This window comes from Petromyzon marinus, chromosome 52, assembly GCF_048934315.1.
Source record: "Petromyzon marinus isolate PM22_M1 ecotype Great Lakes invasive population chromosome 52, UKy_Petmar_22M1.pri1.0, whole genome shotgun sequence".
Taxonomy (NCBI): domain Eukaryota; kingdom Metazoa; phylum Chordata; class Hyperoartia; order Petromyzontiformes; family Petromyzontidae; genus Petromyzon; species Petromyzon marinus.
The window spans coordinates 509,851-524,158 of NC_133718.1; the positions used below are offsets into that span (position 1 = coordinate 509,851).

Below are 14,308 nucleotides of genomic sequence, written 5' to 3' on the forward strand. Positions count from 1 at the left end.
TTGAGGATTTGCTACGGGGAGACTTTCACATCAAGAAACCACACGCGATGATTTCCACCAGCGCTTTGCTTTTATTAGAAACCTTCAGCCGGACACAAGACACGCGCGGGGTTCCCGTCGAGTCTCGTCTTCATTTAAAAGCCCTCGGAATACTCTGAAGACGCGCAACGAGAGATATCCGTTTCTCACCCCCCTACACTGCGTACACGAGCGTGAGTGCGACTGACGGAACGGGAGCCCAAACGACCAGTTCAGTGGCAAGCCACCTCATGGCAATGTCGATTTTGTGCACTCTCATCGAGGGAGAACGACACAAGAGGCGCGTGGTTTGCAGCTGCGAGAGGGCAGCTGCAAACCACGCTGCTAAACTGCGCTACAAACAGTGGCCCAAGCTCTGTGATCTTCTGCATAGTAGTGAGTTGTCACCCATTTAGTGAGTGTTTACAAGCGTGGTAGGAAACCGCAGCACCTGGAGAAAACCCACACCTGTGTGAAGGGGAAACGCTCAATCCCGTACAGACTGGACAGGTGGGGTCCACATTTTTTGCTCTACAGCCTTCTCCTGGCAGAGACACGGCAGGGGCTCCTCGTCGACGCCCACGAGATGGGCGTTTCACACCATCTGTGTTTGATCCACCAACCCTCGCTACCGCCTCCACACAGCTGTGTTACAGGCAGCCGCGTGCAACAGCGTAGCCACCGCCACCACTTACTGGCCTAGACAGCTGCTCGCGTTCACTCTTCCTCTCCGCACTCCCGTGGACCAAAGTGCAGAGTTGGTTCACGTGGCGAGCGCCCAACGAGCGCCGGTGCCAAACGCTCGGGGGGGGTCGGGGGGGCTCGCGGTGGTGGGGGCGGGGAGGAGGTGGGGGGAGATGCTCCGGCGCCGCCGTGCCGTGCGGCCGGCTTGGGGGGGGGGGGGGGAGGGGTGGGGGGCTCGCGGTTGCCTCTGGGACGGAGTGAGCGGAACGAAACCGTTCCTGGCGGGTGGGCGAGGAGGCCGCCGTGCCCACGCGGTGCGCCGGGTGGCGAGGATCGTGCGGGAGGATGGAGGGGGGGGGAGGGAAGGAAGCGGCGACGCCGTTCTTCTCGAGGCGTCCGTCGCGTGTGATGCAGTCACGTCAGGTTTTCTCTCGCTGGTCGCCGTGGTGTTCCACTGCCTCTAGGGGGGTCCGGCCAGTACGTCTAGGGGGTGGCCGGTGCCTCTAGGGGGTGGCCGGTGCCTCTAGGGGGTGGCCGGTGCCTCTAGGGGGTGGCCGGTGCCTCTAGGGGGAGTCCTGCCAGCGTCTCGAGGGGGTGGCCGGTGACGCAGAGTGGAGGTTTCTGCTCCGCCTCTATGAGCTCCTCCAGGCGCACCATCACGCTCTCCATGAGGTCAAAGGTGAAGAGGGCCGACTGCAGAACCTGCACACACACGGAGCACAGGGAGTGCGCAACACCCTGACCCAAAGCCTGACCCAAACCCTACCCATACTCTGACCCAGCCTTGTCCACAGCCTCCTCCACACAGCCTCCTCCACAGAGCCTCCAACAAAGAGCCTCCTCTACACAGCCTCCTCCACACAGCCTCCACCCACACAGCCTCCACCCACACAGCCTCCACCCACACAGCCTCCACCCACACAGCCTCCTCCACACAGCCTCCACCCACAGAGCTTCCACCCACACAGCCTCCACCCACACAGCCTCCACCCACACAGCGTCCTCCACACAGCCTCCACCCACACAGCCTCCACCCACACAGCCTCCTCCACACAACCTCCACCCACATAGCCTCCTCCACACAGCCTCCACCCACAGAGCCTCCACCCACACAGCCTCCTTCACACAGCCTCCACCCACAGAGCCTCCACCCACACAGCCTCCTTCACATAGCCTTGTCTGCTATTTCGTCTGCTCTGCCTGTCCCATCTGTACTCTCTCTCTTTCTCGCACCTTCTGCTCTGCGCCCCGTCCCCACTGCTCTGCCCTGTCCTTGTACTGGGTCCCAGAAGCAGATATAGAAACTTCTCAAGGAGGAAGGTAGATTCTGTGGTACGTATCAATAAAATACGAAGTCTCCGTCGCCTGCCCTCCACTTGGGTTCCCCACTGATGCTACTGCCTCTCTCTCGCTGTTTCGTTCCGTCTCGGTCGTTCTAACCTTTGGGCAAAGGGGATTTTTTTTGTTGTTGCACAAATTATAAAATAAATCTTGATTCGCCAGCGCGAGCATCGGTTCCTTCCTCGTTAAAAACGCTCCGAGGAACGTGGATTTGGGAGTTGATGTTCATGGAGAGCGGCGTGCTCGCTACACGGCCAGTGTCAACTTGGAACAATAATGATGTCAACTGGCAACGCGGCGCTGCACGGTACAGACTCGAAGAAGAGAGAGAGAGAAAACGACTCAGAGGAGCGAGGAGGAACAACAGATGAGTGGGAAGGCGGCCAGCCGGCACCAAGTTTCCCTCCCCCCAAGCTCTGGAGTCCTCGATATGTGAAGGCGCTATCAGCCAGTTAATGAGCGCCTGGAGAAATCCCACGAGTGCGAGGGGGAAACACTCTATCCCATGCACATGCCCGGCATTCGTCTACCAGTAGGGGGCGATGATTGCTGCTGTGTGTTGTAGCCTAGAGCAAAGACAAAGATCCCCTGTATTGCCTTAACAGATTGTTGAGGCAAGTGCTGCTAGCGAGCACCTATGAAGGCCGTCACAGCACACGAGGGGGTACATGGCCCAGCACCACGCCTGGTCGCCTTTGTCTCCCCCATGGTGATGTTCACGCACCGCACCAGGTACTCATTTGAGGCTGAGTCGACCCAGCGATGGCCTAGGACCAGTTCAGATGACCGTGAGCGGGAATCGAAGCGCAGCGTGCTATCCGCTGCGCCACCGCTCCCCCAGTGGCAGCTGTCCCTGTGCGGCGCAAGGTGATCCGGTACCCGTCCCTGCGAGCGGGCGTTAGTCTGCCAGTAGTGAGGGGGGGGAAGGCGAAGATCGCTGTTGCTTCTGCGTGATCCCAGTTGAGTGTCGCGGCCCATCGGGGGTGCAATCGCGCGTGGGTGCGGGGAAACGTTGGTACCTGTGCACGTTGCTTCAGGGGCATGCTGGGAAGGGGGTCGCCGCCCACGCTGACGGAGAGCCCCGCGCCGTCCGTGACCGAGTCTGCGAAGCGCACGAGAAGCGCTCGCATGCACAGCTCCACACGTGCAGCGTTCACCGCTAACTATTGAACTATGTTTATTTTACAAGGTAAACGGCCCACTGAGCTACGTAGCTCTTTTTCAGATGCGATCTGGCCTCAAATTATAGCTCAACGAAATGGCTTATCATGTCGAAATTTATAGCGGCCACATACTCTAAACGTGTGATGTTGATTCTAAATGTGTAGGGAAAAACTGGAGGACCTGTTTGTGAGTGGGTGTGTGTGTGAGTGTGCGAGTGAGTGTGTGTGTGAGTGTATGTGTCAGTGTGTGAATAAGTATGTGAGTGAGTATGTGTGAGTATGAGTGTGTGAGTATGAGTATGTGAGTGAGTGTGTGAGTGAGTGTGAGTGAGGAGTGAGTGCAAGTGAATGTGTGAGTGTCAGAAAGTGAGTGAGTGAGTATGTGAGCGTATGACTGAGCGTGTGAGTGAGTGTGTGAGTGTATGTGAGTGAGTGTGTGAGTGAGTGTGAGTATGTGAGTGAGCGTGTGAGTGTTTGAGTGAGCGTGTGAGTGTGTGAGTGAATGAGTGTGTAAGCGAGCATGTGAATGAGTGTGAGTGTGTGAGCAAGCGTGTGAGTGAGCGTGTGAGTGAGTGAGCGTGTGAGTGAGTGAGCGTGTGAGTGAGTGAGTGTGAATGAGTGAGTGAGTGTGAGTATGTGAGTGTGTCAGTACGTGAGTGAGCGTGTGAGTGAGTGTGTGAGTGAGTGAGTGTGTAAGCGAGCATGTGAGTGAGTGAGCGTGTGAGTGAGTGAGTGAGTGTGAATGAGTGAGTGTGAATGAGTGAGTGAGTGTGTAAGCGAGCATGTGAGTGAGTGAGCGTGTGAGTGAGTGAGTGAGCGTGTGAGTGAGTGAGTGTGTGAGTGAGTGTGAGTATGTGAGTGAGTGTGTGAGTGTATGTGAGTGAGTGTGAGTATGTGAGTGAGCGTGTGAGTGTGTGAGTGAGTGTGTGAGTGTGTGAGTGAGTGAGTGTGTGAGTGAGCGAGTGAGTGAGTGAGTGTGAATGAGTGAGTGAGTGTGAGTATGTGAGTGAGTGAGTGTGAGTATGTGAGTGAGTGTGTGAGTGTATGTGAGTGAGTGTGTGAGTGTGAGTATGTGAGTGAGCGTGTGAGTGTGTGAGTGAGTGTGTGAGTGTGTGAGTGAGTGAGTGTGTGAGCGAGCATGTGAGTGAGTGAGCGTGTGAGTGAGTGTGAGTGTGTGAGCAAGCGTGTGAGTGAGCGTGTGAGTGAGTGAGCGTGTGAGTGAGTGTGTGTGAATGAGTGTGTGAGTGAGTGAGTGTGTGAGTGAGCGTGTGAGTGAGTGAGCGTGTGAGTGTGTGAGTGAGTGTGTGAGTGTGTGAGTGAGTGAGCGTGTGAGTGAGCGTGTGAGTGAGTGAGCGTGTGAGTGAGTGAGTGTGAATGAGTGAGTGAGTGTGAGTATGTGAGTGAGTGTGAGTATGTGAGTGAGTGTGAGTATGTGAGTGTGTGAGTACGTGAGTGTATCCGCACCTCTCTGCGTGTCCCCACTTCGCGAGCGCGTCAGCTCGTTGTCGTAGTGCGCCCGCGACAGCGACAGCCCCGTGCGCAGAGGCCGCAGGAAGCGCTCCTCCAGGCGGCTCAACTCGGTCCACACACACGTCTATGCGGCACACCACCGGCACCACCAGCAGCAGCGTCACAACACCACCGGCAGCAGTGTCACAGCACCACCAGAAGCATCACAACACTTACCCCCAGCAGAGTCACAACACCACCAACACCAGCTTCACCAGCATCACAACAAACCACCACCAATGTCACATATCACAATACACCACCACTATCACCAGCAGCGTCACGACACACCACCAGCAGTGTCGCAACATCACCACCAGCAGCGTCACAACACGCCACAAACGACCACCACCACTGTCAAGGACCATGTGTCATAACAGACCACCACTAGCATCATAACACACCACCAACGACATCAAAAAAGCGCGTAGTCGCTACACCACACCATTGTCACAACACACCACCACCGTCACAGCACGTCACAACACAACACCACCACCAGCGTCACAGCACATCACAGCACTCTACCACCGTCACAACACACCACCACCGTCACAACACGTCACAACACCACCACCAGCGTCACAGCACATCACAACACTCTACCACCATCACAACACACCACCACCGTCACAGCACGTCACAACACAACACCACCACCAGCGATCACAGCACATCACAACACTCTACCACCGTCACAACACACCACCACCGTCACGGCACGTCACGACACACCACCACCAGCGTCACAGCACATCACAACACTCTACCATCCTCACAACACACCACCACCGTCACAGCACGTCACGACACAACACCACCACCAGCGTCACAGCACATCACAACACTCTACCACCGTCACAACACACCACCACCGTCACAGCACGTCACAACACCACCACCAGCGTCACAGCACATCACAACACTCTACCACCGTCACAACACACCACCACCGTCACAGCACGTCACGACACAACACCACCACCAGCGTCACAGCACATCACAACACTCTACCACCGTCACAACACACCACCACCGTCACAGCACGTCATGACACAACAGCACCACCAGCGTCACAGCACATCACAACACACCACCATTGTCACAACACACCACCATTGTCACAACACACCACCACCAGCGTCACTATACGCGGCATCACGACACTTTGCGGGTGTGAGCGAGGCGAGGCTGAGTGGGCGAGTGGCTGTGTCGAGTGACCTGCCGCGTGGTGGGTCCGACGCCGTGTCTGGCTGACCCGAGGGCTCAACACGGGTGCAGGAACCAACGAGCACGGTGCATGGGGCCGGTAGCCGTGGCGACCGGTAAACCGGGAGCCGCCCACTCACCCGGTTCTCCCACGGGGGGTCACGTATCACCAGGTACCTCAGCAGATTGAGCCCGGCCATCACACTGCAGGGACATAGACGACACACAAACCAAGGGGGTGAGGGTGGCCTTTACCACAAGTGTATACATTGGGGGGGGGGGGGCGCTGCCAGATTGTTTGGGGCCACACTGCTCCTAGCTCACTCGTGCCCGTTGTGAACAAGGCTCATGAACCGTCCGTGCCAATGCTTAGTTCGTGGCCAACGTAGGAATTTTACTTCTTTGACACCGTACGTAGCCAACCGTGCAAATCGGAGGTGTACGATTAGGGAACGAGGCCAACAGCACCGAGCCCTTAACCAGTACCGCCGGAGCCCACGTGCTCCCCCGAGACCCCCCCCCCCCCCCAACGCGAGCGTTATCTCACCGGTCGGATCCCTGCAGGAGGTCGGTCTCGGCTCCGTGCTCCAGGGAGAGCGCCGAGTGCAGCAGCGGCACGAGCGAAGGGCCCAGGAAGCAGGCCCTGTCCCCGTCGGTGGAGCCCTGCGGCCAGGAGAGTTGGCGACGGGGTTCAGCGTCGCCGCGCGTCTCCACCCCACCCCCCCGCCCACGGACCGCGAGGCCGCCCCGCCTCTCTCCCGGTATTACCGCGGGCCCTGGCTACCTTAATACTGACGCCCAGGTCCCATGAACAACATGGCCCCTCATCGCCATCTCTTGTGTAGGTGACTCTGGCTGGCAGCAGAAAATATTAAATCCTGGAGCAGTTACACTGACCGTCGATCCAGCACCCACTCATTTCGCTCCCGTCACTCGTCCACCGGTGGACAGTTCCTTACTTGTCCCTCTTCTATTGTTACCACCACGGTTACCTTTGCCGTAAATTTGATTCCTCCACCTACACTGCAGGTCACAACAACACTCACTTACCCACTCACCTCGGACTGTAAAGGTTGTGGGCTTACTCTACAACATACCGGTGTGCTGAACTAATAACTAATTGGCATGTTTTACTTACGTGACAAACCTTACTAATTGGCTGTGTCGGGTGGTGGCGGGTTTAACGATACATTTATATTTACGCGATCTAACCCCAAAAAAACTGTTATTATGGATCATCATCATTGGCTTTGGATGTTGAACTTATTTCACACCGTATGTAGCTAATCGTGCTAATGGGAGGTGCTTTCTCAAGCTCTTACGATCGTAACCTCGCTCAATTCTAGACACGTGTCAATGCACCCTTTATCTGTTCACAGCAGTGGCGGAGCGCCGAGCGGCCGCTCCTCCCGCAGGGCGCTCTCTCGCGCCGTTCGCACCTTAAGCGCGAGGTCGACCTGCGTCTTGACCGCGTGGATGAGGAAGCCGGCGACCCCCGCGTGGGAGCTTGTCCTGAACAGCACCCTGCGGCACAGGCAGGGAGTGCCGGGGAGACGGACATTGAGAGAGATGCGTGGAGGCTGCGAATGAGTGTGCGGAGTTTGTATGTTCTCCCCCTGTTATACAGAGTGTGTGTAAATCGAGTTTGTATGTTCTACCCCTGTTCTACAGAGTATGAGTCGAGTTTGTATGTTCTCCCCCTGTTATACAGAGTGTGTGTAAGTCGAGTTTGCATGTTCTCCCCCTGTTAAACAGAGTGTATAACAGGGGGAGAACATACAAACTCGACTTACACACAGAGTGTGTGTGAGTCGAGTTTGTATGATCTCCCCTGTTCTGCAGAGTGAGTGTGAGTCGAGTTTGTATGTTCTCCTCCTGTTCTACAGAGTGAGTGTGAGTCGAGTTTGTGTGTTCTCCCTCTGTTCTACAGAGTGTGTGTGAGTCGAGTTTGTATGTTCTCCTCCTGTTCTACAGAGTGAGTGTGAGTCGAGTTTGTATGTTCTCCTCCTGTTCTACAGAGTGAGTGTGAGTCGAGTTTGTGTGTTCTCCCTCTGTTCTACAGAGTGTGTGTGAGTCGAGTTTGTATGATCTCCCCTGTTCTACAGAGTGAGTGTGAGTCGAGTTTGTATGATCTCCTCCTGTTCTACAGAGTGAGTAGAGTTTGTATGTTCTCCCTCTGTTCTGCATGGGCTTCCTCTGGGTTCTCCACTTCCCTCCCACACACACACACAATGTAATTAATGTAACTGGTATTGGCTAAATCATCGCAATGCTGAAAAATTAGACTGCATATTACTCAAGCAGCAGCAACATCACCCCTCTACTGTAAAATCTTGGCAGGACCCCCCTGAAAAAAGAGTCTTGAGACTCAGTGAGGCTGTCCTGGGTTACCTGCGTTGCAGAGCGGCACCTCCACGGTGGACACGGGGACACTCACCTGTACAGTGTGTGCATGGCAGCCGGCTCGAAGCGGTCCAGGTACGACTGGAACAGACTCAGGCTGCGCCTGCGCTGAGGGTCCACACACAGCACGCACACGAGAATGATTACTATGGTTGTTATTATGACACTTGTGTACCCGGGGAAGGCTCACCGAGTCTCAAGGCTCTTTTACATGTGGGTCGTGCCAAGATTTTGCAGTAGGGGGCGATGTTGCTACTGTGTAGGGGGCGATGTTGCTACTGTGTAGGGGGCGATGGCGAGAGGTCACAGAATAGATTCCAGACGTTATGGGTTAACTGACGTGACGAATACAACTCACCAGCTGCTCTGCAGGACACAGCGTCATCACCTTGATCAGGTTCTGTATTGATGTAAACACGCACGCACACACACACGTACATCACACACACACGTACATCACACACACACGTACATCACACACACACACGTACATCACACACACGTACAGCAACACAACAACCGCCATTCGCCACTAAGTGGCGGTGACGTCACCACGACGCTTGTGCCAGGCTATGTGCACCTTGAGGCCACGTGAAGTGTCGAACGCCCGCTGGCAGGTCACGGGGCAGACCCAGGTGCCACTGGTCAACTGACTGAGATGACTGGCTGATGCACCACCTGTGCCCCCTACTGTGCCAACTTGCTGTGCTTTAGCCACCCGGTGCTCCGCTCGTTGTTGTGAGCGTCGCTCCTCCGCCCTCCGTTGCTGTTGGAGGGCGACTGCCTCCAACTGCCCAATAGAGTCCTTCACGAGCCTCCTCCACAGAGGCCGATCTTGACACCGCTGGTACCAGTTATCGGCAAGTCCACTCGGCTCGACAGCCTCCTGTACCACATCACTCCATCTCTTCTCTAGCCCGTGCCGCGCCCGTTTAGCCCCCTCGATCCGGCCGAACAAAAGCTGGATCGTAGGCAGGCCAGCCTAAATGTTTCTAACCGGCGAAGATGTTCCATTAGGGGGGTCCACGTTTCGCAAGCGTAGAGAAGGGAGGGAATGACCGTGGCCGAGAAGACCTGAAGCTTAGTGCGGAGCGACTGACCAGGTAGCTTCCACACAGCGTTACGCAACCAATGAAAAGATATTGCTGCTCGACTGATTCGGAGTGAGACCTCTGCTGTTAAACTGGAGCCGGTCATGAACACATACAGCACACACACATGCACACGCAATAAAGCATATACAGTGAGGGAAAAACGTATTTGATCCCCTGCTGATTTTGTACGTTTGCCCACTGACAAATAAATGATCAGTCTATAATTTTAATGGTAGGTTTATTTGAACAGTGAGAGACAGAATAACAACAAAAAAATCCAGAAAAACGCATGTCAAAAATGTTATAAATTGATTTTCATTTTAATGAGGGAAATAAGTATCTGCAAAACATGACTTAGTACTTGGTGGCAAAACCCTTATTGGCAATCACAGAGGTCAGACGTTTCTGGTAGTTGGCCACCAGGTTTGCACACATCTCAGGAGGGATTTTGTCCCACTCCTCTTTGCAGATCTTCTCCAAGTCATTAAGGTTTCGAGGCTGACGTTTGGCAACTCGAACCTTCAGTTCCCTCCACATATTTTCTATGGGATTAAGGTCTGGAGACTGGCTAGGCCACTCCAGGACCTTAATGTGCTTCTTCTTGAGCCACTCCTTTGTTGCCTTGGCCGTGTTTTTAGTCATTGTCATGCTGGAATACCCATCCACGATCCATTTTCAATGCCCTGGCTGAGGGAAGAAGGTTCTCACCCAAGATTTGACGGTACATGGCTCCGTCCATCGTCCCTTTGATGCAGTGAAGTTGTCCTGTCCCCTTACCAGAAAAAACACCCCAAAGCATAATGTTTCCACCTCCATGTGTGGCGGTGGGGATGGTGTTCTTGGGGTCATAAGCAGCATTCCTCCTCCTCCAAACACGGCGAGTTGAGTTGATGCCAAAGAGCTCCATTTTGGTCTCATCTGACCACAACATTTTCACCCAGTTGTCCTCTGAATCATTCAGTTGTTCATTGGCAAACTTCAGACGGGCATGTATATGTGCTTTCTTGAGCAGGGGAACCTTGCGGGCGCTGCAGGATTTCAGTCCTTCACGGCGTAGTGTGTTACCAATTGTTTTCTTGGTGACTATGGTCCCAGCTGCCTTGAGATCATTGACAAGATCCTCCCGTGTAGTTCTGGGCTGATTCCTCACCGTTCTCATCATCATTGCAACTCCATGAGGTGAGATCTTGCATGGAGCCCCAGGCCGAGGGAGATTGACAGTTCTTTTGTGTTTCTTCCATTTGCGAATAATCGCACCAACTTTTGTCACCTTCTCACCAAGTTGCTTGGCAATGGTCTTGTAGCCCATTCCAGCCTTGTGTAGGTCTACAATATTGTCCCTGACATCCTTGGAGAGCTCTTTGGTCTTGGCCATGGTGGAGAGTTTGGAATCTGATTGATTGATTGCTTCTGTGGACAGGTGTCTTTTATACAGGTAACAAGCTGAGATTCGAAGCACTCCCTTTAAGAGTGTGCTCCTAATCTCAGCTCATTACCTGTATAAAAGACACCTGGGAGCCAGAAATCTTTCTGATTGAGAGGGGGTCAAATACTTATTTCCCTCATTAAAATACAAATCAATTGATAACATTTTTGACATGCGTTTTTGTTATTATTCTGTCTCTCACTGTTCAAATAAACCTACCATTAAAATTATAGACTGATCATTTCTTTGTCAGTGGGCAAATGTACAAAATCAGCAGGGGATCAAATACTTTTTTCCCTCACTGTATATGCTTTATTGCGTGTGCATGTGTGTGTGCTGTATGTGCTCATGACCGGCTCCGGTTTAACAGCAGAGGTCTCACTCCGAATCAGTCGAGCAGCATTATCTTTTCATCAGTTTCCCTCGCTGTACACACACGTGCACCCGTACACACAAACATGCACGCACACACATGCGCAGCACACACACGCGTGAGCACACACACAAACACAGACACGCACACACGTGCGCGCCTGCTGGTAAGTTAGCAGGTCTGCAGTAGCAACATTGGAGCAACATCGGAGACAAGAAGAGACCCAGAAAACCTGGCAGCTATTGTTTTATCCCTCACTCCCAACGCCTGACGGTTCCTGGCATGGCTCAGTGTGCGTGCCGTGGCGCGGCATGGCTTGGTGTGCGTGGCGTGGGTCGGTGTACGTGCCGTGGCTCGGCGTGGTTTGGCATGCGTGCTGTGGCTCAGTATGCGTGGCGTGGGTTGGTGTGCACGGTGTGGTTGGGTGTGCGTGGCGTGGCCCAACGGGGCTCAACGTGCCTGTGGCAGCTGTAAGAAGACCGGCAGCTCCAGTAGCGGCCGTCCCAGCGCCCGCGGCGCCGCTTGTCCCAGCGCCCACTCCAGCAGGGCCTGGACGCAGGGAACACCGTGCGTCACAACCCTGAGTCACAACCGTGAGTCACGAACCACGTGTCACAACCGCGTGGCACAACCCAAGCATCACGAGTCACAACCGTGAGTTACAACCGTGGGTTACAACCGTGAGTTACAACCCACGCGTCACAACCCAAGCGTTACAACCACGAGCCCCAATGACACGTCACAAAAGTGTGTCATAACTGTGAGTTACAAACACGCGTCACAACCTACGTGGCACCGCCTCACGCACGCAGCTCACCATTCCCTTCAGCGTGACGGCCTCTTCATTCCTGCGGAAAGAGTCAACATTATTTGCGTGAGCATTCATTCTCGTTACCTCTGCTTGCTTACCAAGCAAGCCTCACCAAGTCTCTAGACTCAAAGTAGGGGGGTGATGTCGTTTGCATGTGTTATTTCGCCATTGGCGGTGTTTTGGCTGATACCAGTTGCATTGTCTGTTTAGCTACGGGCGGAAACTGAAGAACCCCGAGCTGTGGTGGGAAACCTGCGGCCCGTGGAGGCCCCCGTGGTGGCCTGGTCTCGCTGAGTCTCGGGTGATGCGTGGGGTCACAAGCTTGACATCGTGCACGATGGGGTGAAGGAGGGCCGCTAATGTGGCCCACTGACTCTTCTGGGTTGCCCATCACTGACTCAGCGGAAACCCATGCAGAACTGGGTAAGAACATATAAACTACACTCACTTACACTCACTCACTTACTCTCACTCTCAAGAAGACAAAAACAAAGATCCCCCGTATAGCCTTAACATACTTTTGGGGCAAGTGCTCCTGAGTGCTCATTTTTTTTACACACCGCACCAGGTACTCATTTAAGGCTGTTAAGACCTAGGGGAGGTCCAGGACCGGTTCAGATAATCGTCACTGGTGTTGGCCATGAGCAGGAATTGAACTCGGGTCGTCGGGTTCGTAGCACTGCACGCTAACCACGACGCTACCGCTCCCAAAAACAACAACCGCCTTTCGCCACTGAGTTGCGGTGACGTCACCACAGCGCTTGTGCCAGGCGATGTGCACTTTAAGGCCACGTGACGTGTAGAATGCCCGCTGCCAGAAAGTCACGGGACAGACTCAGGTGCCATAGATTGACTGACTGATCAATGCACCGCCTGTGCCACCTACCCTGTCAACTGTTGCTCCCCCACAAAAATAAAAGACAAACATCCCCCGTATAGCCTTAACAGATTTTAGGGACAAGTTCTGTTAACGAGCACCAATGAAGGCTGGCACGGCACACGAGGGGATGGGTGGCCAGCACTGTGCCCGGCCGCTAATGACCCCTGAGTGCTCTTGTTTACACATGGCACCAGGTCCTCATTTAAGGCTGAGTCGACCTAGGGGCAGCCCAAGACCAGTTCAGATAATCGTCACTGGTGTCGGCCGTGAGCGGGAATCGAACTCGGGTCGCCGGGTTTGTAGCGCTGCGCGCTAACCACGACACTACTGCTCACCCCACACTCACACACTGCAGAACAAGGAGAGAACATACAAACTCCACGCAGTCGGGATGGGACCCAGGCCCCTTTTCGCTGCGAGGTGCGCGCGCGACCACTGCCCGTCGCCATCACCCTGCCGCCCCACTACACAGTCGAGCGAGATCACACGTGCGTGCGCTTTAAGATGCGGAGTGGATCCTCAGTGAGCGGACCGGCCTTGCCAGCTCATGACGTTCCAGAAGAACAACAACAAGGGAGGAAGGTGCCCAGAGGGAGGGGGAGCACTCACGTCTGCAGCATGGCCGACACGTAGCAGAGGGTCCTCTGCAACAGGAACTCCGAACTGAGACACACCCCCACACACACGGGCAAGCAAGGACAAAGATCCCTCCGGCACAGCCTTTAACAGAATGTCGGGGCGAGCACCTATGAGCGGGAATGAAACTCGAGTTACCAGGTTCGTAGCACAGTGTTATGTTACTGAATCACAAAGATCATTTGCCCGAACAGCCTGAACAGACTGTTGGGGCAAGTGCTGTTAGCGAGCACCTATGGAGGCCGGCACAGCACATGAGGGGGTGGGTGGCCAGCACCACGTGCGATCGCCATTGTCTCCCTAGTGGCGATGTTTACACACCGCACAAAGTACTCATTTGAGGCTGAGTCGACCTAGAGGAGGCCCTTGACCAGTTCAGATAATCGTCACTGGTGTTGGCCGTGAGCAGAAAATCGAACTCGGGTCGCAGGGTTCGTAGCGTAGCATGCTAACCGCTACACTACCACTCCCCCACAACACCAATCACACACATACACACACACACAGATACACACAGACACACACCTGTACACAGCTGGGAACACGTGGAGGCGCTGCACCAGCAGCAGGTGAGCCAGGCAGCAGAGCGCGTCGCTGCTGAACCGCCGGTCCCCCTCCTCCATCTCGCCCCCCACCACGCCCACGCTGTGCCCCCCGCCCCTCCTGGTCCCCTCCCCTGCCATCACCAGCCCCGAGGGAGACACTCCCAGCACCGTCATGTGGCCCTGTAACAGACACAGGCCCTCATCAGCTACCTCCGC

At 54.8% G+C, this 14,308-nt stretch overlaps 1 protein-coding gene across 2 annotated transcripts in view; it reads right to left on the reverse strand.

The window, feature by feature from the left end:
• Positions 1-51: 51 nt before the first annotated feature.
• The window catches only part of GLMN (glomulin, FKBP associated protein), a 30,042-nt gene continuing 15,785 nt past the window's right edge, over positions 52-14,308 (reverse strand). The window contains exons 8-20 of one of the 2 annotated variants that reach the window (XM_076075048.1): positions 14,073-14,272; positions 13,521-13,574; positions 12,038-12,068; positions 11,680-11,769; positions 8,686-8,727; positions 8,362-8,435; positions 7,364-7,448; positions 6,472-6,587; positions 6,065-6,128; positions 4,671-4,800; positions 3,063-3,145; positions 1,244-1,404; positions 52-1,203 (exon numbers count right to left, since the gene is read on the reverse strand). In XM_076075048.1, coding sequence (XP_075931163.1) covers positions 1,246-1,404; positions 3,063-3,145; positions 4,671-4,800; positions 6,065-6,128; positions 6,472-6,587; positions 7,364-7,448; positions 8,362-8,435; positions 8,686-8,727; positions 11,680-11,769; positions 12,038-12,068; positions 13,521-13,574; positions 14,073-14,272 — 1,128 coding nt within the window. In that variant the 3' untranslated portion in view covers positions 52-1,203; positions 1,244-1,245. Of the gene's footprint in view, positions 1,405-3,062; positions 3,146-4,670; positions 4,801-6,064; positions 6,129-6,471; positions 6,588-7,363; positions 7,449-8,361; positions 8,436-8,685; positions 8,728-11,679; positions 11,770-12,037; positions 12,069-13,520; positions 13,575-14,072; positions 14,273-14,308 lie in introns of both variants that reach the window. The other variant, XM_032973670.2, reaches the window with a different exon arrangement.